The 21,184-nt window shown below is 38.8% G+C and overlaps 1 protein-coding gene across 44 annotated transcripts in view; it reads left to right on the top strand.

The window, feature by feature from the left end:
* Window positions 1–17,564, top strand: part of NRXN1 (neurexin 1) — a 1,138,555-nt gene extending 1,120,991 nt beyond the window's left edge. For all 44 annotated transcript variants that reach the window (XM_067462984.1, XM_067462983.1, XM_067462987.1 and 41 more), the window contains one exon: window positions 14,022–17,564. In XM_067462984.1, coding sequence (XP_067319085.1) covers window positions 14,022–14,326 — 305 coding nt within the window. In that variant the 3' untranslated portion in view covers window positions 14,327–17,564. The remainder of the gene's footprint in view (window positions 1–14,021) is intronic.
* The last annotated feature ends 3,620 nt before the right edge of the window (window positions 17,565–21,184 follow it).

The raw sequence follows: 21,184 nt of genomic DNA on the forward strand, positions 1-21,184 counted from the left end.
CAGGTTCAGCTTAGGGTCACCATCAATTGAAAACGAGTTAAAGGCCCCTAACAAGACAAAGAGATGATAGATGGATGGATGAATGGATAGATAGATAGATAGATAGATAGATAGATAGATAGATAGATAGATAGATAGATGATAGATAGATAGATAGATGGATGGAAGGTACAATTTTAACTCTTATCAAAAAAGGAACCATCCCCTTATCTGAATAGAGCAGTTAAATGTGAAAGCTTTAAACATTCTAGGAGAACCTCAAAGAAACACCTATCCCCTCTACTCTCTCTCAGAGCTCCTTTGAGGAGAACCACCAAAAGGCTTCATTTTCCCAACCAAACATTCAAAACAGTTGGAAGTGGCATCATAACAGGAAGAGTATATTTTTAGATAAATGCATACCCTTTCCTAATTTTCTCATAGAAGGGTGTGTTCCTTGTTTGATAAGGGGTAAGATACAGTACTCACATTGACTCACATTGATAAGTTGACTCGGGGTTTTGAAGGTTGAACTTTTAACTATAATTTCTAGACTTCTACATGAGTATATCTAGTACGGAGTTTGAACTGGGTATGTATGTTAACCAAAAAATGCATTGCATGTGCAAAGGAGTGTGTGTGTGTGTGTACGCGCGTGTGTGTATACACACACACCAATAGGGTTGTAGTCTGTATGTGTTAGAATCAATTGAGGAATGCCAGCCAGAGTTCAACAGTGGTAGCCCAGTGACAGTACAGATAGCAAGTCTACAAGTGTGTAGGGGTATGAAGAGTGTAGCATTTAATAACTGCCAAGAGGATTGCTTGTGTGCAGATGGGAATAAGACCTGTGGGATGACCAGCATGGCACCTTTAATGTAATAGCTAGTCTATGAGATTGGAAACAAAATGGCTAAGCAAAACTGAAGGAGGGCAAGAGGTAACATTTCAAGTCCACAAAGCGGAGCACTCTGATCCATAGAAGATAGCTTTTTGAAAATTCTCACAGAAGAGAGACAGAAGGCTCACCCAAAGCATAGCAGTTATTGAACGAAACTCGACATTGATTACAAAGAAAGCGTGTGCAGTCCACCGAAAAAGGACTGTGCCCTTGTCAATCATTAGATTACACAGGCAGAATAGCCCCACGCCACACACAAGCACACACACCTCCTCCTCCCTTGTCCATTTGTGCAATTCCACAAAGAGTTGGTCCACATTTCTGTGTCTGAAGAAAAAAATTTAAAAAATGAATGACAGTTTCAGCATAGGTAATCCAAAAGTGGGGAAGTCCCATAATTCACACTCAAGAAAAATAGTTTCCTGTCATTTCTAATTTACCGACCATAGACCTGGTGAAACCCAACAAGAATGTGCTGGATGCAGAATTCAAAGGCATTCTCTTTTTAAATAGCAACTGCCAGAAAATCCCAGCTAGTAAATCAAGTGACTATGCTGACTAGGGGATTCTGGAAAGTGTTATCTAATAAAGAAGTTTTGCATGCTCTGCATGGATGTCCCTGAGAACAGTGGGGCCAAGAGGCATCATCCATGACCAAGGATTGTATGCATCCCCATGGAAAAGGCCCTCTTCCATGCCTAAACTGGCATAGATTCTTGTTCCTTTAACATTAGTGTGGGCTAAAACAGTAAAATACAATAAGAACATTTTTACTGGTAGAATACATATAACATATGTTACAGTAAATTTCAAAATGCATTCTAATGTATAGTTGGCTGTCAACATTTGTCAGTTTGACTTTTGCAGATTTGATTTATCATGGGTTTGATAACAATCTAAGAATCTCTAGATCTGTGGTGTCCAACCTTTACCCTCCAGGTGTTTTGGCCTTCAGCTCCCAGAATTCCTGAGCATTAGGCATTGAACACACTGGTCCAGGATTCTGGGAGTTGGAAACCACTGGTTGGACACCACTGCTCTAAATCCAGTTCATGGCAGGGAATTGGACTGGATTGCCCTTGTGGTCTCTTCCAACTCTGTGAATCTATCACTCTGTGCTCTGCTTCCAATGGAAATTTACCACTGAGTTGTGCTGGAAGATCTAAAAATTCCCAGAGAGGTGTTCACTCAAATAAAAAAAATGAGATTTATGTAATACCAATACACAAGCAAAACAATAAAAGTAGCCTTTCAATTCACATTTTTCACTTTCACAGGGGTTTTTGGCCCTACCCCTAGTCAATGTGGGTGCAGTGTGCTTAGGTTATTAGCTTATTAGTCCAGTTTTGTATGTGTAGTGGCACAGTATACAAATCTGGATTGTGGTAGATTAATAGCAGCAATAGTGAGGGTTGTGAGAGATGTATATTTTCATGAGTAACAATTCCAACCAAGTGAAATCACTTTTCACTCTCTACTACAGTCTCCTCAACTTGCATACTGATATCATAGAATCATAGAATCAAAGAGTTGGAAGAGACCTCATGGGCCATCCAGTCCAACCCCCTGCCAAGAAGCAGGAATATTGCATTCAAATCACCCCTGACAGATGGCCATCCAGCCTCTGTTTAAAAGCTTCCAAAGAAGGAGCCTCCACCACACTCCGGGGCAGAGAGTTCCACTGCTGAACGGCTCTCACAGTCAGGAAGTTCTTCCTCATGTTCAGATGGAATCTCCTCTCTTGTAGTTTGAAGCCATTGTTCCGCATCCTAGTCTCCAGGGAAGCAGAAAACAATATGGAATTAAAGCTGTTCCCATAGCTGTATGGTTTTCAACTATTTTGTTAGGGTTTGTTCATTTGCTTCACATAATTATTCTGTGAAGAATTGTACCCTTTCAAATTTCATACTATATAGAAGTTAAGGTATTTCTCTCAGTCTAAAAGTTTAGACAGATTAGTTTTCTACAAATACACAATCAACCTGTGCAGAGTCTTTGAAATTAAATGATACTCTACTAGTGATTTAAGTGCACAGAAAATTAGCATAGATACATTGATTCCCTTTGGCCATGCTTTGATTTTCTTTCTTCAACTCAGTCCTTTCATGCAGTATTTCTTGGCTCAGTGCTGCCATAGTAGGAGCAAAACAATATTGCCATATTGTGCTGTGTGCATTCCCCTTTAGCAATGCCAGCAAAGGTATTTGTGTGCCAGGTCCCCCTCCCCCTGCTATAGCTCTATCATGTCTAGGCCCAAAGATAGGAAGGAGGACCTACCCACATCCAAGTTGCCACTGCCCTGGCCATGGAGCTGGAATCCCCAAATTAAGGCTAACGGGTTGGATCCAACCCTCCAAACTTTACACTGCCACCACTGCCACCACTGCCATTTATGCTTTGCTGCTACCACTACCCTCTGAAGGAAGGAAATCCTTTCCATCCTCTCTCCTTCAATCTCCTTTCCTTTCCTTATCTCCCTCCAGAACAGAGGGATTCTCTTGTCCACTATCACCCTCTCTTGACTCTCCTTTCTTTATTTCCCCCCAAAATGGAGGAAATCCTTTCCACCCCATTCTTGTTCCCTTGAGAACTGAAGGAGGGAGGAGGGGAGAAAGAAAAAAAAAGAAAAAAAGAAAGGAAAGAGGTAGGAAAAAGAGAGGCAAAAGAAAAGAAAAAAGAAAAGGAAGGAAGGAAAACAGAGCTGGAAGGAAGAGAAGAAAGGTAGGTGGGAAAAAGAGAGGGAAGGAATTCATAAAGTGTGGCATAGTAGTTTTAGCCACAGACTTTGGCTCTGAACCCACTTGGTGACTTTAACCAAAAGTCACACTCTCTTGACCTCAGATGAAGACAAAGACAAATTGCCATTCAATAAATCTTGATAAGAAAACTCTTATGATAGGGTTGCCTTAGGGTCACCCAAACTCTGAAACAATTTGAAGACACTCAACAACAACCATATCATCATCATCATCAACAACAACAATTACAACAACAACAAACAAACAAACAAACAACTATAGTCTGGCAGGAGAAAGACCATGAACTGGCTCTCTGCTTTAAAAAGTTTGGAGGAAAGGATGAAGAAGCAGTACTCTGAATTTAATTCCCTCCAACATTACCATTGCCTTTTCCTTTTGTGTCATGTCCTCAATAAATTGCGATCCTGAAGACATGGGACTCTTTGCTTGTTTTCTGATGTATGCAAAAAGGCTTTGTGCAAGAAGCAACTATATGCCTCGTTGAGCAATTAATATACTTAACATACACTTACATAACTGCAAGTTATCTATTGCATACATCACCAACAAGATTCCAGTCAGAAGTACCATTGCACTTAATGAATTAGTAATTTCAAAAGAAAATAATGCTACACACTTTTCCTTTTGCCTGCTGTTGTATATATGTAAGGATGGGTGGGGCTGATCCTCAAACAAGTAAGATCCAAAAATTACACCCCAGCCTTAAGTAAGATTGAACAACCCAACTGGAGCCTTAAGTGATGCTCCAAGAGGGACCCTACCTAATGAGTTTTTAGACAGTATAACATGACTTTAAACCAAAGGAGAGGCTGGGAGGCTGCTAGATTTATTTATTTATTGTGTCAGGGGCAACCAGACAATTGTATTACATTTCTAAACAGAACAAAACAAACAGACAAAACCCAAAATTTGCAAGCTTGGTAGTTGATTAAATGTCCTTTGACCAGTATCTGGCCACTTGGAGTGCCTCTGGTGTTGCCACACGAAGGTCCTCCATTGTGCATGTGGCAGGGCTCAGGTTACATTGCAACAGGTGGTCTGTAGTTTACTCTTCTCCAGACTCGCATGTCGTGGATTCCACTTTGTAGCCCCATTTCTTAAGATTGGCTCTGCATCTGGTGGTGCCAGAGCGCAGTCTGTTCAGCACCTTCCAAGTTGCCCAGTCTTCTGTGTGCCCAGGGGGAGTCTCTCATTTGGTATCAGCCATTGGTTGAGGTTCTGGGTTTGAGCCTGCCACTTTTGGACTCTCGCTTGCTGAGATGTTCCAGCAAGTGTCTCTGTAGATCTTAGAAAACTATTTCTTGATTTAAGTTGTTGACGTGCTGGCTGATACCCAAACAAGGGATGAGCTGGAGATGTCACTGCCTTGGTCCTTTCACTATTGACTGCTCCTTCACGGTGGATGTCAGGTGGTGCAATACCGGCTAAACAATGTAATTTCTCCAGTGGTGTAGAGCGCAGACACCCTGTGATAATGCAGTATGTCTCATTAAGAGCCACATCTACTGTTTTAGCATGGTGAGATGTGTTCCACACTGGGCATACATACTCAGCAGCAGAGTAGCATAGTGCAAGGGCAGATGTCTTCACAGTGTCTGGTTGTGATCCCCAGGTTGTGCCAGTCATCTTTAGTATGATATTGTTTCTAGCACCCACTTTTTGCTTGATGTTCAGGCAGTGCTTCTTGTAGGTCAGGGCACAGTCCAGAGTGACTCCCGGGTATTTGGGTGTGCTGCAATGCTCCAGTGGGATTTCTTCCCAGGTAATCCTCAGAGCTCGGGATGCCTGTCTGTTCTTAAGGTGAAAAGCACATGTCTGTGTTTTATATGGATTAGGGATCACCTGGTTTTCCCTGTAGTAGGCTGCTAGACGATAGGCTTTGATGTACAGCTTGGAGAACAAGGGACTATCTCTGGGTCCAGATAACAGGACTCTCTGGTTTCCTGCTGCTCCCAGATTAAAGGCCCTCAGAGTTTATACCAACAAATAATTACTTTCATTCCCCGTTGTAAATACAATGGCTCCCCCACCTCTACAAAAATAATTATTGTCTTGTGAATAATTTCTTGGTTGTTCCCTACACTTGGTTTATTCAACGGCATGAGTATGAACCAAACAAATCTTTTAATATGTTTTTTTAAGAGACGAGGGCAGGGGGGAAATCTTTACTAATTTCAATTCACAAAAGCTGCAGGAGTCTTCAATTCCCATTTTCTTTTCACAGTATTAATAAAGACTGGACATTGGCAATAGTCACCTTTTCCCCCTTGCTGTTGAAATTTAAGAATCATGTTGAAGGGCTGCCAAGAATTATAATCACTCTCTCGTGCGTAGTGAAGAACTGTAGCCAATCGTGATTGTTCCAGACAAGTTATTTCATGGCTGCAGTAACAAAAGGAATATAAAAATCAATCCCATCTTATATAGTATATGATATAATTTGGAAAGATGTGTAAAATAAAGGGGAGGACCCATAATAAGAACAAGAACAATATACCTACTCCATTGATCGTGATGAAAGGAGCCAGTGAAAGACAGGATGGTTGGTTAATTCCTGAGAGTGGAACGAAAAATAAAGTGTTATAGTCTTCTGCTGACTCTTTGCAAAACCATCTCTACTGCCATAAACAAATCTTTGGTATTTGTGGGTGGTAGTTTTCAAGCATTATAGATTTCCAGCCTCTTCAACTGTATGTTCTTGAATCAAAGGATTCTTGATTTAGGTTATCAGCATTTTATCTATTTTTACTGTTTCCTGGGCAATGAAATAAAGTACTACCATTGTTTTGGCTGCTTTTCATTGTCTCAGAGCACAATCATGGATGCTTCTCTAAAGTGTAGTAAAGAGATGTTCATAGACACAGTTCAATACCTGTCCAATTGCTTGTGGTTGCGCAGCTAGTGATGACAAGCATTTGAAGGCCTAAAGCTATGTTTGTGGTACACAAATGAACCAGTTTAACTGAGAAACGATCTCCTCCCATAGGAAATCCAGGAAGGGATGATAAATGTTGTAACTAACATGCCTTATCACTCCCACAAAACATAATTCCAAATATTCCCCAGACAAATCTACAGCAGTTAATTAAAATACAAATCCAACTCAGGTTTTAATTTATTTTGGAAAAGAAAACACAAATGCACCCCTACATGTAGCTTATGCTTTTGGGTCCTATTGTCCATGTTGCACAAACAAGTCAGTATGGAGGACTAGGAGGCCATCTTGTTCCTTGCCTTCAAGCAGTAATACATCTTGAATCGACCCCATGCCTGCATAGGTGATGGATGGATGGATGGATGGATGGATGGATGATAGATAGATAGATAGATAGATAGATAGATAGATAGATAGATAGATATTGGTCCCCAAAATGTGCACACCCTTAATAATCTATAATTCAGAAATATTTTGCAGGTTTTTCCCCAAAAACGTATGCACCATAAACAGGAATAAAGATTCCAGTTGTAGAGAAATGTCACAAAATTACAAGAGAAACCTTGGGTAAAGTTTTCAACTCTATTAGCTAATAGTCACTACAGAGACCACATGCCCTGTGAATGGAAGATAGCAGGGCACATCATTATTCACCATTCCTTTCTCAAGGCTGTGTTGTGAGGCTGGAAGGCTTCAAAGGTAGGACTTGGGGTGCACTTTTAGTTGTTGCAGTCATGCAATGACCATAAGTATAAACTGGAATAATACAGAGTTATAAGTCAGGCCTAAAATATCATTACTGGATAGCATTTGAAGTAACAGAAACAATTTTCTTGAGGAAAACATTGCACTTTCTGGTTGTGGTATGCTACAACAAGAAGGAATAGTTTCCATGTCATGGTGAAGTTTGTACTCAGGAATCAGCTAGTTACCTTTTCTTTCTTTCTGAGTGATGCATGCATAAGTAACATTTATAGCCGTTGTTCTTTTTATATTGTATTGGAAATGCTATGCTTAGCCATCCAGAATATCATTGTACCCCAATAGTAACCCAATATTGCTTCCAAGATGGTTGGTGTTGTGGATATCAAGTCATCTGCTCATAGAAGAACATCTATTGGAAAAGTTACTCTCTTTACAAAGGTAGTGAATAAAAAAATGTCAGTTTTGTCTCAATACCTACTTTATCCCGCACACCACAGATTGCATATAGAGACTCTAAGCATACCAGAAACAATTGTAGTTTATTTAATGGTTAAGTGTTTTTTAGACAGATGGAGTTAGTGAGAACATTGTGAAAAGATGCTTAAAAGGAAAGAATGCCAGCAGGTTTCATGGTAGTTTCTTTTCTTTTCTTTTTACTTGTTCTGTTTAAAATAAGATTCTTCAGTTTCATGTTTCAGGTCTCATTACTCAAAGGAACATCTCCCTGTAAAACGGAGACTGAAAGACACCATTTAGCAGACATTAATAGCAAACATAATTGACAGTTTTTGCCTCAGATGCCTACATTCAAAGGCAACTTTTCACCCATCCGTTTGTGGCAGCATTTATTCAGTATGTTCCATTCTTAAACAGAAATTAATTTCTGAAAACCTCCTTCTGCTTGATAGGTCTCTCTCATTTTTGCTCACTATAGATATCCTCAAGAGTTTTTATTCAGTCATGCTGAATTGTCTCTTGTAAAGCAATTGTTGACACGTCCAGCTCAGATGAATTTCTACATTATACTGATGGAAACAATAGCAAAAAAAGGAAGGGGAAGAGGGAAAACCAACTATTGTTGTTTCTAACAGTTTTGAGAAGGACTCCTAGTGGGAATTTGAACTAGAACTTGAAAGCGGAGGGGGGAACAGGTGTAAAACCTACCCACTATGGCCTTGCAATGTTTAGACGTGAAAATCCAGGGAGAAGTTGTGAAGCCTCAAGGTAGGCAAAGATAGAAAAGAAATTTTTATAGTTATAGAGAAATAAGCTTCTTTTGTGGACATCTTGATCATCTTGTTGGGATGATATAATTATTTCTGCCAAATAAGCAGAGGTGGCAGTTCCAGCATGTCCAATGAGCGGTTTTCTGTCCCAGGATCCCTCTGAGAGTTACGAAGATTGTCAAAACTGCTGAAAAAATGAGAACTGGCTGAAAGCCCACTTCTTGTCTTGATAAATAGGGCTGGAATCCTCCATCATGCAATTATGTCTGGCACAAAGTTCCATATTCATAGCTACGTCTATCTATCTCTTTGTTGCTGGACCTCTACAGAGACCTCCAGGACTCCCCAGGAGGTTCCTGTAGTTGATATCCTTGCAGTGTTTCCTGTGACAGGAAAAATAGCTGAATGCATCCCCACTCATCCCTCTCGGTGATAAGTAAAACAAAACTGATCTCCACAACAAGGAAGATTGGTTATGATGCCAAAAATTGAACAACTCACTAATATACAGATTTTTATATCTAAACAACTGGGGGAGAGTTACAACCTATTTCAACTGTGCAGTTCTTCCAGGATAGGCAGTCCACCATTTTTGTTGTCAGAAGTAGAATGGAAGGATTGGGAATCTCAAAACCAAAAGATACTCAACCTATAAAAAATTGAAGTATATGGCTTCCAGTGGCAGCCTCCATTTTCATATTTTGAGTAAACAAAGCAAGTAAAGAGCAGAATTTTGAGTAAACAAAGCAAGTAAAGAGCAGAATTAGTGTACCAACTCTGCCCCGTGTCTTGTATTTTTTGTCACCTCCTGCATATGGTGGATGTTTTTCTGAAGAGAAGAGCCTTCTGTATCAGTGAAGGCCCTCCACGTTTCTGATTTTCATGGCTCCAAGTTGGATGGAAAAGCTCCTTTGTGAGAAGGGAGTGAAGCTAGCATACCCACCCCAATATGTTGAATATACCTGGAACAAGAAGGCCTAATGAGGGCTAGTTAAGATATGTCAGGTGAAAGCTTGTAGGAGTCATGCACCACATACTCCCAACTTTGCATGATGCTTCCTGAGTTGAGCATGTTGATTGATAAGCACATAAAACAGGATTTGATTTCAGAATAAATGAAATAATTCTCCAGCACTCATACATAGTATTTGAAAGGTGCTGTGAACAGTTGGTATCAGATCTTTAATGAAATTAACTGCAGCATCTGTAGAAGTTTGAGAACAAACAAGTTAAGTTTTGGCTTCCTGTTCTATGTGACTCCAGCTTACAAAGGAACATTATTTTTAGGTACTATCTTAAAAGGCAGGCCATCAAACACATCTTTGTAGCTCAGTGGACAAGAAAACGTTGTCTTGCAATGCTCCTCTGTGGACATGAAAAGTGACTCTGAAAGCACCAGCAAAAGTGTGTGTGAGGGAACTGCACCGTGTTCCCATTAAAAATATATTTTGGGCTCAGAAGGTTATTTATTTTCAACATGAAGGGACTCAGATATTGACTGGGAGGCACAGTCTCTCCAAACGACCCATAGGGAGTGTTGGGAGGAATGTTAGCCCTTTGGTGTCCACTAAATAGAAAGGGTGGCTCCCTAACTCAGAACAGGTGCCCATTCCTTGTCTAAATTAATATTTTCTCATTTCTCAAAGCAGGATTTGGTTTCCATTCAATTTGGGCAATAAATCACATGCTGAATTCTAGTCTGATCTTTAGACCATCTGTACAAGGTGCTGAACAGTACTCATCCAATAACTACAGCACCTTGGATTGCTCCTTTAAATTCTGAACTAAAATCTAGGGCATGGAAGTTATCATCCACCACTGACTGTGGGGCAGAAGGGTAGCTATGATCTTTTTAATGCAAGTAAAATTTTCGTACAAATGCTAGCAGTTTCAAGCCATGCAAAAACCACTCCTGATCCTTTTTTGTCTTTTTATGTTTTGCATAAGTCATTATATTGGGGGAAAAAAACAAAGAAAATAGGTGTCAAGTGACAGATGTGAATATAAGTAGGAGGAAGATCATGGAGGAGATCTTTAAAAGAATCAGCTCCTGGTAAATGCCAAATTACCATGTGCAATTACACGAAGCCAGTAGAAGGGGGGGAAACAGAGAATATTATGATTGAAGCTGAGGGTGGAAAGAACAAACAAAGCTTCAGAACAGAAAAGAGAAGCTGGCGATGAGAAACAGGTATGCCAGCGAAGAGAACAATAGCCCTATTGAAAAGAAAGACTCCCAGAGTAAAAGTAGTGTCAGTATCATAGCTGTTGTTCTTAAAAAGAATGGAATAGAAATTCTTGGCAAATAAATTATGGATAATATGAAGCAGAATGCCAACCCTGTGCCTTGTTTGCATGTCTTCCTTGAAAACGCCCTCAGAGTTTAATGTTGTATTATTCAGCTCACCCACTCCCAAGTCTTTCTTCCTGATATCTCAAGCTTTTATGATATTCTTCCCATCATTTCTGTGTTTTATCAAAAGCATGCCTTGTGGCAAAGTAGTTTCGGGCAAGGGCATCTTCCCTCATACCTCAGACTTGTATTCTGCCAGTTGCTAATGTACTTTTGTTCCCTCTGGTGAGAGTAGATTGCAAGCATTACAACAAGGCATTTATTATCTGGTATTTGCTGTCATTCATCAGTTATCATGTACAAAGGATTGGGAAAATGTCCACTTTTATATAAATGTTTTAAGAACCATTGGTATGACTCAAACCCCTTACCTTCAGATAGTATTCCTTATAGCTAAGTGGTTTGTCCCTCCCCTTTTAAAACAACAACAACAAGTATTTTTGATTGCTATCAGGCATTCACATTCTAGGAATCAAGCTTAATTGTTTATTGTTCTTCACTGATATCAAATCTGCTTTAACTTACAGTGACCTCATGAATGGGAGGTCTCCAAGCCATCCTATCTCCAATTGCCATACCCAATTTGTACTGTATGCAGGTTATATAGTTCATCTGAAAAGCAGCAAAAGAGAAGACAAGCAAATTTACCAAAAGTAACCCCTCCCCACAAAACTCTTGGAAGTTAGTGTTGACTTGGTTAATAAAATTTCTCAGGGAGTTTTCATTTTTGTTGATTTCCTAAAGAGAAATTGAAGGCAAATTTGAAACATCTTTTTTGGTCTGTGTTTTGTGGGAAATGGAAGGAAAACAAAAAACTTTGCATTTAATTTTCTTACCCTTCCAACCCTAACTCTTATCAGATTTTGCACTTTTCCTTTAGCCCCATCCTGAAACTATTGCACAAACCCTTAGCCCTCTGAGCTCAGTATTTATTACTGTTCAGGCTAGGGATTGCTTTTATGATATTGTGTTTTGTTATTGTGATATTATTTCTGATATTTTTGATTTTATTTTATTGCATCGTGTTTTAATCTGTGTTTGTCCAGGCTTGTCCCTTTGTAAGCCGCCCCGAGTCGGCTTACAAAGAGATGGAGGCAGGGTATAAAAATAAAGTTATTATTCTTATATTATTTGTAGAATTTTTAGAGGATTTACTACTGCTTGTTTAATAACAGTGAAAAGTACACCTTCAATAACTAAGCCCGTACCTGCATAGGGGTTTCTTAATTAATCAAATGCACTATTGCAGTGCAGTCTGATCCTTTGAATCCAAAGTATCCAGGCTTCACTAACTGCTTCCTGACTGCTCAGTGAACACAGTGGCTTGGATTGGAGTGTAGTTACCAGAGGAGGAGCAACATAAAATCATGGTTCCGTCAAATATGAATTTTGCCTCTCCTGATAAAATTCTGCTCCCCAAATGTCTGGCATGACAATAATTAAAAAAAATTATCTGAGCATTTATAGGCACAATTTAGCCTTCCAAAAGAAAGGTGCATCTTGCAAAGTTACAAGGAAAAACCAAAGTAAGTACATTGAAAAGGTCTCTGTATGGATGGTTTGAAATCTTCTACTCTCTTCAGTGCTAAAAAAAATTAGGTACTGATGGAAAATTTCACCAAGGTGGCAAATTTCTTATTTAAGTGGAGGCAATGCCTTCATTTTCCTCTCTCTGTATCTACACCAAAGAATGAACCACTAAGTTTGGAAGGAGAAGAACACTCTCTGTACAGTCAAGATTTTCTGACTGACTACCCTTCTCCCACTTCACTCTTGGCAATCAGAGTTCCCTTTCCCCAAAAAGAAGAGATCCTATTCTTTTTGAAAACCACCTTACATTTTCTCTGGTGGGAGCTGGTGGAGCAAAAAAAGAAGAAGAAGAAGGTGAATGTCCGCCTATACTTGTAGCTGTCTTCTTGTGGAAGAGATATTTATTCTTTTATTCCTAACCAAAGCTGAAGTACATGCTTGTTGATGTGCTGGAAAAAGTTATGCAGCATAGCTTGCAGTTCAACCTCAGAATACATGTGAATGAAATAAAAGGTATCAGTGCTGTCAGGGAAATGTCACAATAGTATGCTTATGATAGTATTCTATATTTTTATAAGCAATCAGCCTTTGGTTTGCAAGAGCAATTGGCCATTGGTGTTCTTCGGTTGGGTTCTATTACTTCCATCATATCTGGTGAATCTCGCTCCTGCATTCTCTTGTGCAAACTGAAAACCTGCTTCAAAGGGCTGGGAAACTAGATCAGGTCTTGTGTACCACGGTGATCATACAATGAAAAGAACAGAGGAAGAAAATACCAGTTCCACTGGTAATGGGTAAAGAAGTGGGAGAACACCATTGGCTATTGGCTTTCATATAAAACCGATCCACCAGAATAAGAATATATAGTTGGAGTTGCAATTGAACTTATGAATGCATCACCTAGAGTTGCATATTCATGACTGATTTATTTTCACAATCATAACATATTTAACAATGTAGGAAATACATAGGGATTGCAGAAGTCTCCCTATCCTGGTTTACTGTACATTGGTCATTGCAAGGAATGGAAGTCTGTTCCTCTGTCCATTGCGGTGTAGCAGTTGATCTTTGCACTTCCCTTCCATGAGCAATATCTAGATGCATTGTGACAGGGATCCTGCTTCTTCCTGCCACAGCAGAGATCAATGAATTGTTGAAGGCTTTCATGGCCGGAATCACTGGGTTGTTGTAGGTTTTTCAGGCTGTGTGGCCATGTTCTAGAACATGGTCATGCAGCTTGGAAAACCTACAATAAAACAGCAGAGATCCCTTGTTGGAAGAGAGATCAATATGCCAGTCTGCTCTATCTTGATTGACAGAAGATCAGACTTCCATTGCTTACAGCAGTGGATGCCCTGTAAATCAGGAATGTGTGTGTGTGCATGTGTGTGTGTGCCAGTGTCAATGTCAGTGTCAGGCTAGAAGATGCTACTTAACCAAGTAGCTGATCAAGAATTTTGGTCTTTGGAGGGATTTTTCTTTTCGTGAATACTGACTGGGCACTGGACGTGGGAGGGAATGCAGGCATTCTTCCAAGCCTTACTTTGCTAATCCATTAAGAGTGATCTGATAATGCACTGTCCTAAACATTGATGTGTTCTGCTTTGCACTAAATGCATTTTTCTACTTACAGCAAGTCCAACCAAGCCAGGACGTGGAGGCTACCCGAGTTCAGATGAGGTGGTTCGGGAATCCAGCAGCACAACTGGCATGGTAGTTGGGATTGTGGCAGCAGCCGCCCTGTGCATCCTCATTCTTCTCTATGCCATGTACAAGTACAGGAATCGAGATGAAGGCTCCTACCATGTTGACGAGAGCCGAAACTACATCAGTAACTCAGCACAGTCCAACGGGGCTGTGATTAAGGAAAAGCAGCCCAACAGCTCGAAAAGCTCCAACAAAAATAAGAAAAACAAGGATAAGGAGTACTACGTCTGATCCCGAGTGCTGAAAAAGAACAATTGTATAGAAATAGTCTTCATTTTATCTGAGACATAAAACAAAACTTATTTACTTTACTTTTTATGAAGCACATGCAATGTTTAAAACAACGGGAGAAAAAGAACACAGGGAATGCAATTGGAAAGGAACAGACTTTTTTTAAGAAAAATAAACCAAGGGAAGAAAAAAATTGAAATAAGCATTTCATACTCTGGTTTTGCTGAAACTGGAGTCAATAAATCCCCTTACATCCACAGTGTTTTCATTTACTCTGCCGTCTTTATGTTGCTGGAATGTTTCTGAAGATGATGTTGGTAACTACTGCACACTGAAAAGGCAAAGAGTATTACTACTAAAACATCACCCAGCACCACACAAAATTGTGACAAACTGAAACAAAATAAAAATGAAATCTCTCTCTCACACACACACAAAAGCTACCTATGAATCTGGATTTAGCCAAAGTGCTAGTGCATTCCTAAGGAGTAAGTTAAGTCTTATTACCTGAGAAGACTTTGCTGTTCTAGACAAGCGCTCAAAAAGCAAACCTGAGTTTGTCACCCTGTGCATCGCAACAATTGGAGCTTGGGTTTGAAGTTGGCTTTTCTGAACACACCATACAAAAAGAAGAAGAAAAAGAAAAAGGAGAAGAAGAAGAAGAAGATTTTTTTAAAGCCCCTTTCTGGTTGTGAGGAAAAGAGTATAGCGGCCTTATTTTCAAATAATAATAATCATAATAATAATAACAATTAACAAACAAAAGAAGTGAAATCTAAGGCTTATTTTCACACGCCACCAAACAAACAAACCTGAGGGCATAGATGCAATCATTGGGGGGGAAAGTTCATGCACGCTTAATATGTTATTACATATGTTTATATTAAAAAAAAACACATCTATATGTGCTTTCTGGACTGTGATAAGTGATGTTTTCTAGCCTGTTGTATAGACAATGCAAACTATATCTGCTCTTCAACCATTTTTGGTAAACTCAATGTTCTAAGTGTTGCTAGGTATAGAACGTTTTTGACATCTGGAGCAACCAACATCTGTTTACTTTTGCACCCATGAGAAACTGCCACAGTTTTTCTTCCCCCTCCTGATTCGTTCTTTCTTTCTTCTTCTTCCTTTTTCTTAAAAATATCTTTAGTTTAATTTGAGTTTTGATTTACAGTATAACGGCTATACCAAGAGAGATGTGTATGAATGTATATAAGAGTCAGCTAATTTTCTTCTTAACCTGTACAGCCTTTCTCTCTCTTCTTTTGCAGTTCAGTTTTCGTAGTTTGTATGAAAGAAGTGGATTTAGAAAGCAAATATATATAGATATAAACATCCGATTTTTCTTCTTCTGTTTACCCATGCACTCCCAGGATACTTCAGGAAAACTAATCAAAATCACATGATTTCTGCTACTCCCCACGAAAGATCCAAACCTGGTGATTTTAGATAATCTTTGCATTCCAGGTTAGATTATGCCATTGGCCAGTGCGGTTGATCACTCCCCGAGAGTCACAAGTGAGAGAAAATTCAAATATCATGGTATCTTCATCCAAATTTTTATTATTGTTACATCGAATTGTTAAAAGAGTTCTGAAGTATGCCCTTTAACTAATTCTAGCTCATCCAATTAAGACATCTATCAGTTATGTAAAGCAGATATACCATTCATAAACAATTCAAAACACAATTCCAGTTTGAATAAGTAAATGTTTCCTTTTAGCTGTTCTTTTTTTAACAAGAGATATCTCAGAATCCATCCAGGTTTAAATGGTATTTCTTCTTCTAAGCTAATTTGGTTCCTTGCTTTGGTGATACAACTTTTTTCAGTTTCTCTGCAAAGGTATAAACGTCAAATGCATTTTGGTTTAAATACATGTTACAAATTTGCAGTTTTGTTTAGTTCTGTTACAAAAAGATGGCTCCATTGGGTTCCAAACAATTGTGTAACATCCCGCAAAGTGTGAGAGATATAAGAGGAATATTATACTCTGAAAGAAGCCAGTTCAGTAGAGAATCATCCCTACTGGAGAAAGCCTCCTGGGATGTGTAAAATTGTCCCTACTTTACAGACTGAAAAAAAGGAATTTAAAATTAGCTTTAACCAGCAGGACACTGTATCGTCTTGTTTGCTGTTCACTGCCACTGGGGCGAAAGATTGGGAATGGGTAGAGCTCTCAGTCTTCAGCAAAGGAATACTTTCGAAAGAGAAGTAAAAAGGTCTTGGCATTGTCATCTTCAGAAGATGCCAAATGGTTTGATGATGCTCTATGTACTGTCTAATGCTCTGGAGATTGGGGCTGGTAGGGCAATGCTTGTGAATATGTGAAGGCTACATAGCACTCAAGTTATCCTACTGAAGTCATCACTTCATATACCACCTTTATATGTTACCTTTGCCAGGAGAAGGACAGTGAATGGTTACTGTCACAAATCATGAAGAAGGCACTGGTTTTTGCTACCCAAGATAAGCCAGTGCTGAGAAATGAATTTCCATAACAATAAGGCCACATGGAAGGGGATACAGTTTCTATTCTTTGTCATTCTCCATCAGTGCCACAGTCTAAGCTGATGGCAAGGTTCTTTTGTGTCGTCATATATTGGCTCTGTTACCTAACTTGGGTTGTTGCTTTTCAAGTAATTAACACAATTACTTTTAAGGAATAAGTGATGCAGGGATTGCCTTTTCTAGAAAAGGTAATCTGAAGCTATTTTCTGGGGAGTTACTCCCTTTCTTCCTTGTTGATTTTGTGAATTAATAACAAAGAAAGTGTTTGCATTTATCAAATGTTGCAGTAGCGATATTAAAACACTTTTTTCCTCTCTTTTTCAAAAAAACCCATAACAAACATGTTAATCCCATCTCTATAATAATCTAATCTGTTTGACTATGGCTACAATCCTATGCACTCTTAACAGGGAACAAGCCCCATTGAGGTCTATGGGTCTTCTTCTGAGAAAATACGGTTAGGATTGTGCTGCAATGAGATGGCTCTGGGTTGTTGTTTTTTCTTACTGTATTGTGTTGCCTTTTTTTAACAATACACTAAAATAATGTGTGAAATAATTCATTCCCAAGATATCAGAAAAGAGGTCAGAAGCCCTTAACCTTATAGTGCTTTCTGTGATAGATATTTACAATTTTTTTTATTTGTTGCAAGGCCAATTTATCCATTATTGGAAATGCTAAGCAAGTGGAATTTACCGTTTTGTTAATAAAATGTTTCTTAATACAGTTGTTGGGTCATTATTATTTTTTCTTTGCATGATAATGCTGTGATAGTATGCATTAATGACATCATCAAGTCAACATATCATCAGTTGCAATGAAGGACTCTATTCACTTCACTTTCTTCCAAATTCATGGGCACATAGATTTAGAAGAGACTACAAGGACCATCCAATCCAAACCCTTTGCCATGTAGGAATATACAATCAAATCACTTCCAGCCTCAGTTGAAAAAGCTCCAGAGCAGGAGATTCCATCACACTTCAAGGCAGCATATTCCACTGCTGAACAGCTCTTATCATCAGGAAGTTCTTCCTAATGTTTAAGTGAAATCTCTTATCATGTAGTTTAAATTGTTCTAGCACAGCAAAAAAACACAACCTTGTTCCCTGCTCAGTATGACACTAATGAACACTGGGCAATTTGCTGGCTCTACTATATATTAATGTAATAACATTCTTCTACAACTTTTCAATTCTAATTTCAATCCACTTACAAAGTCCTCAACAGGATTCTAGCTTGTTCACTTCTGTTTTGTTTTCTCCCACATTTGAATGTTTGAAACCCGAACTGTTTTCTGTTCACTTTTTAAAGAAACACATACATTTTAGAAAGCTTTTATCTGGACACTGGAATAAAATGCTTATCCATTCCTAGTCTTGGTCCAGAAACTTGTTGGTACTTTATATGGGTATGTCTATACGTGGGATCAGTCAAAGGTAACAAATGACAGGTGTCGCAGATAAGAAAAAGGTGAGGCCTTAGATAAATATTCTCTTTGAAACTGGTAACTGCTGGCTACATCTCTCATAGTGGCATACACAATTATAGGTTCACCTTACACTTATGCAGATTTTTTTTTGTTTACATTGTGGAGTTGGCACTCTTTTCCAACCTCCACAACAAGCAAAACACATCCAGGACACAGTTTTGATGAAATACTCCCCTTCCCGGAATGTCCTTTGTGTAGCTAGTGGAAAGTGTGGGTTGTTAGCAAAGCATATGGTTATGCTCCACAATCAGGTGGTGACTGATGACATCATCTGCTGAATTCCCAATTATCCTGTAGGAGTAGCATGATGTTTCTCCAGTCCCAACCCCACTCTCTACCAGCCCCAGAATGGCCATTCGGTGAGTGGGGAGATGAGGTAGAGTTCTGGCTGTAGAGATCTTAGGCTCAACTGAGTAATTTAAGATCTCACCCTATGTTTGCTTCCTTTACCACTGCTGCATACATCTGGAAAATGCAACTGTTAGCATAATGTATTGCAGATTGCTGCATGGATCTCCTGTAAAAAAAAAAACAACCCTACTAACACATCCCACTCTCATTTCAACAGAGGAAGTAAACAACTTTCCATGTTTCCAAGAAAGGAAGGATGGACCATGTCTTGAAATATATGGGTTACTGCACACCTGGAGGCTCAGAAAGTGATAGTTTGCAGGAAATGGTGCATGAGATATTTCTTCATCATTCAAACCAGTATTATTGTTCTGTAGGCCACTGTTTTAAATTATGTTTTTTTCCCCCAACATCATCATTTTCCTTACAATACATGAGAAGGCAACTTCCATGTACTGTTGTGTTTATATTGTTCCATGTGCTGGTGTGGAATGACTGCTCAAATCTAACATGTGTAAACAATAAGCCATATTTAGGCTTTTTTTCAATGCTGACAATCCATACCAACCCGTGAATGTCAGGAGTGAAACCAACAGCATGTATCATCTTGATCCTGTGATCCGGGTTAGAGCAGACCCACTCAATCAATGGAATTTACAAGAGGTGACATTTGCATTTACTCACCATCAGTTCAACTGGTGTACTGGACTTGGAGTACCAATAGGATTCAAGCCTACTGCCAGTTAATTGGATAATGCTTCCTTCGTATCCTTTAACATTGATGCAGGTTGCTGGAATGGAAACTCAAAAAGAAAATACTTCTGATCCATCTGCATTGTCCTTTATTGTATTCATTAGAATTTGAAGGATCACTTGAAAATGTTAGCTGTGCTATTTCTGACCCTAGATTCACCAGCATAACATATCTCTTACACATATTTTCTACCTTTTTATCTCAAAATGTGCCATTTTCTCATAGCATAAACTGTAAAAAAAAAATCTACAAGAAGGGATTACAAAAATGATGCAGGTTAACATAAAAGGTTCATCCTTAACTAATAGTTTATATATGTAGTCACAGCTTGGCTTCAGCCTCGCAAATGCCCATAATCACATAGGGAAAGAAGACCCTGTATAAAGATGTGTCATAGAAGTTATCAAAGATTTTGACATGACTGCAATTGTCCCAACTAAAGTAGATGGTATTGAATAGATGAGTTCTAATGAAGTATTGATTCCACATGGAAAAATTGGTTCAATGTGAATGTAATCCTACTGGGAATACAAAAAAAATGTTTACATCTCTTAACTCAGATGACAAAGTTCTATGGGGACTTAGTTAGAGATGGGTAGGTTTTAGGAAAAAAGTCTTGATGTAAGACTGTCAAGAGGCCCAATTATCTCATGTGGTTCTTCCTAACTAGAAGTCTTCAAAAAAAAAAAAAGACTAGATAAACATATGTTGGGGATGCTCTTGCTCTAGATTTCTACATCAACATAGAGTTTGGACCAGATGGCCTACAAGGCTCCTTCCAACTAATTTTAGGATGATTCAATGATTCCCATCACAACAGTTAATGAGGATTACTGTTGTAGTTAGATAAGAATGGCTGACTGAATCATCAATATTTCTGACAATGCTGCCATTTCCCCCAAGTAACTAGGACAATACAAATGCTTGAAGTAGAAGAATCAGATTGCATCCCAGTCCATCAAAAAATTGTATATATGGACTTCCTCTGCCTGTATAATTTGTGCTCTACTGAATCACATGTGACCCACCATTTATGTAGTTGGACAGAGAGATTCTTAGAATTCTCTTTGGATAAAATGAAAAGGAGAAAATTTCAGACACATAATATAAGGGACTCTTAAAGAATCACAATATGTCCCTAGTGTATCGTGGTGATCTTAGTTTATTTGAGAGCTCTAAATTGTTAATCCCAAGTAGAGCAGACCCAGTGAATTAATGAGATTTACCTATGTAGAAGATCATAATTCAACAGTTGATGCAATGGCTGTCTTCTAGTTAAGCCAAAAATATATAAAGAACTTGTAAGGCACCTAGAAGAAGGCATCAAGATTAGTATTATTTCAATCAGGGTAGAAAGCCTATTGAAGGAATGATTCCAAAACAATCCGATGAAGAAAAAAATTGTGAGATTTTGAACTTTCTGGTGAGTTCAAAACTAAAGGACAAATGTGTGTGAGATGGGCAAAGAGACAAATCACAAAGAAAGAGTACAAAGAAATACACAGTGCTTCTGGGGAAAGTACCAAAAAGGTTAAAACTTAGCAAAAGTTTTTCTTTACACATAATCTTCAAAAGTAAAAAGGGCATGTTATATTCTGAGCAACAAATATTAGTAGGAGAGATAATGTGGAAGGAAAACATTTTAGATTTTGCCTTGGTCTGCTTTCTTCACTAGGCAAGAAATAGGTCAAATAAAAAAAGGAAAAAGTTGTAAACCAATACAGTTTAAGAAGTGATACAATAATATTT

Source organism: Anolis sagrei, chromosome 1, assembly GCF_037176765.1.
Source record: "Anolis sagrei isolate rAnoSag1 chromosome 1, rAnoSag1.mat, whole genome shotgun sequence".
In the NCBI taxonomy this organism is placed as follows: Eukaryota; Metazoa; Chordata; class Lepidosauria; order Squamata; family Dactyloidae; genus Anolis; species Anolis sagrei.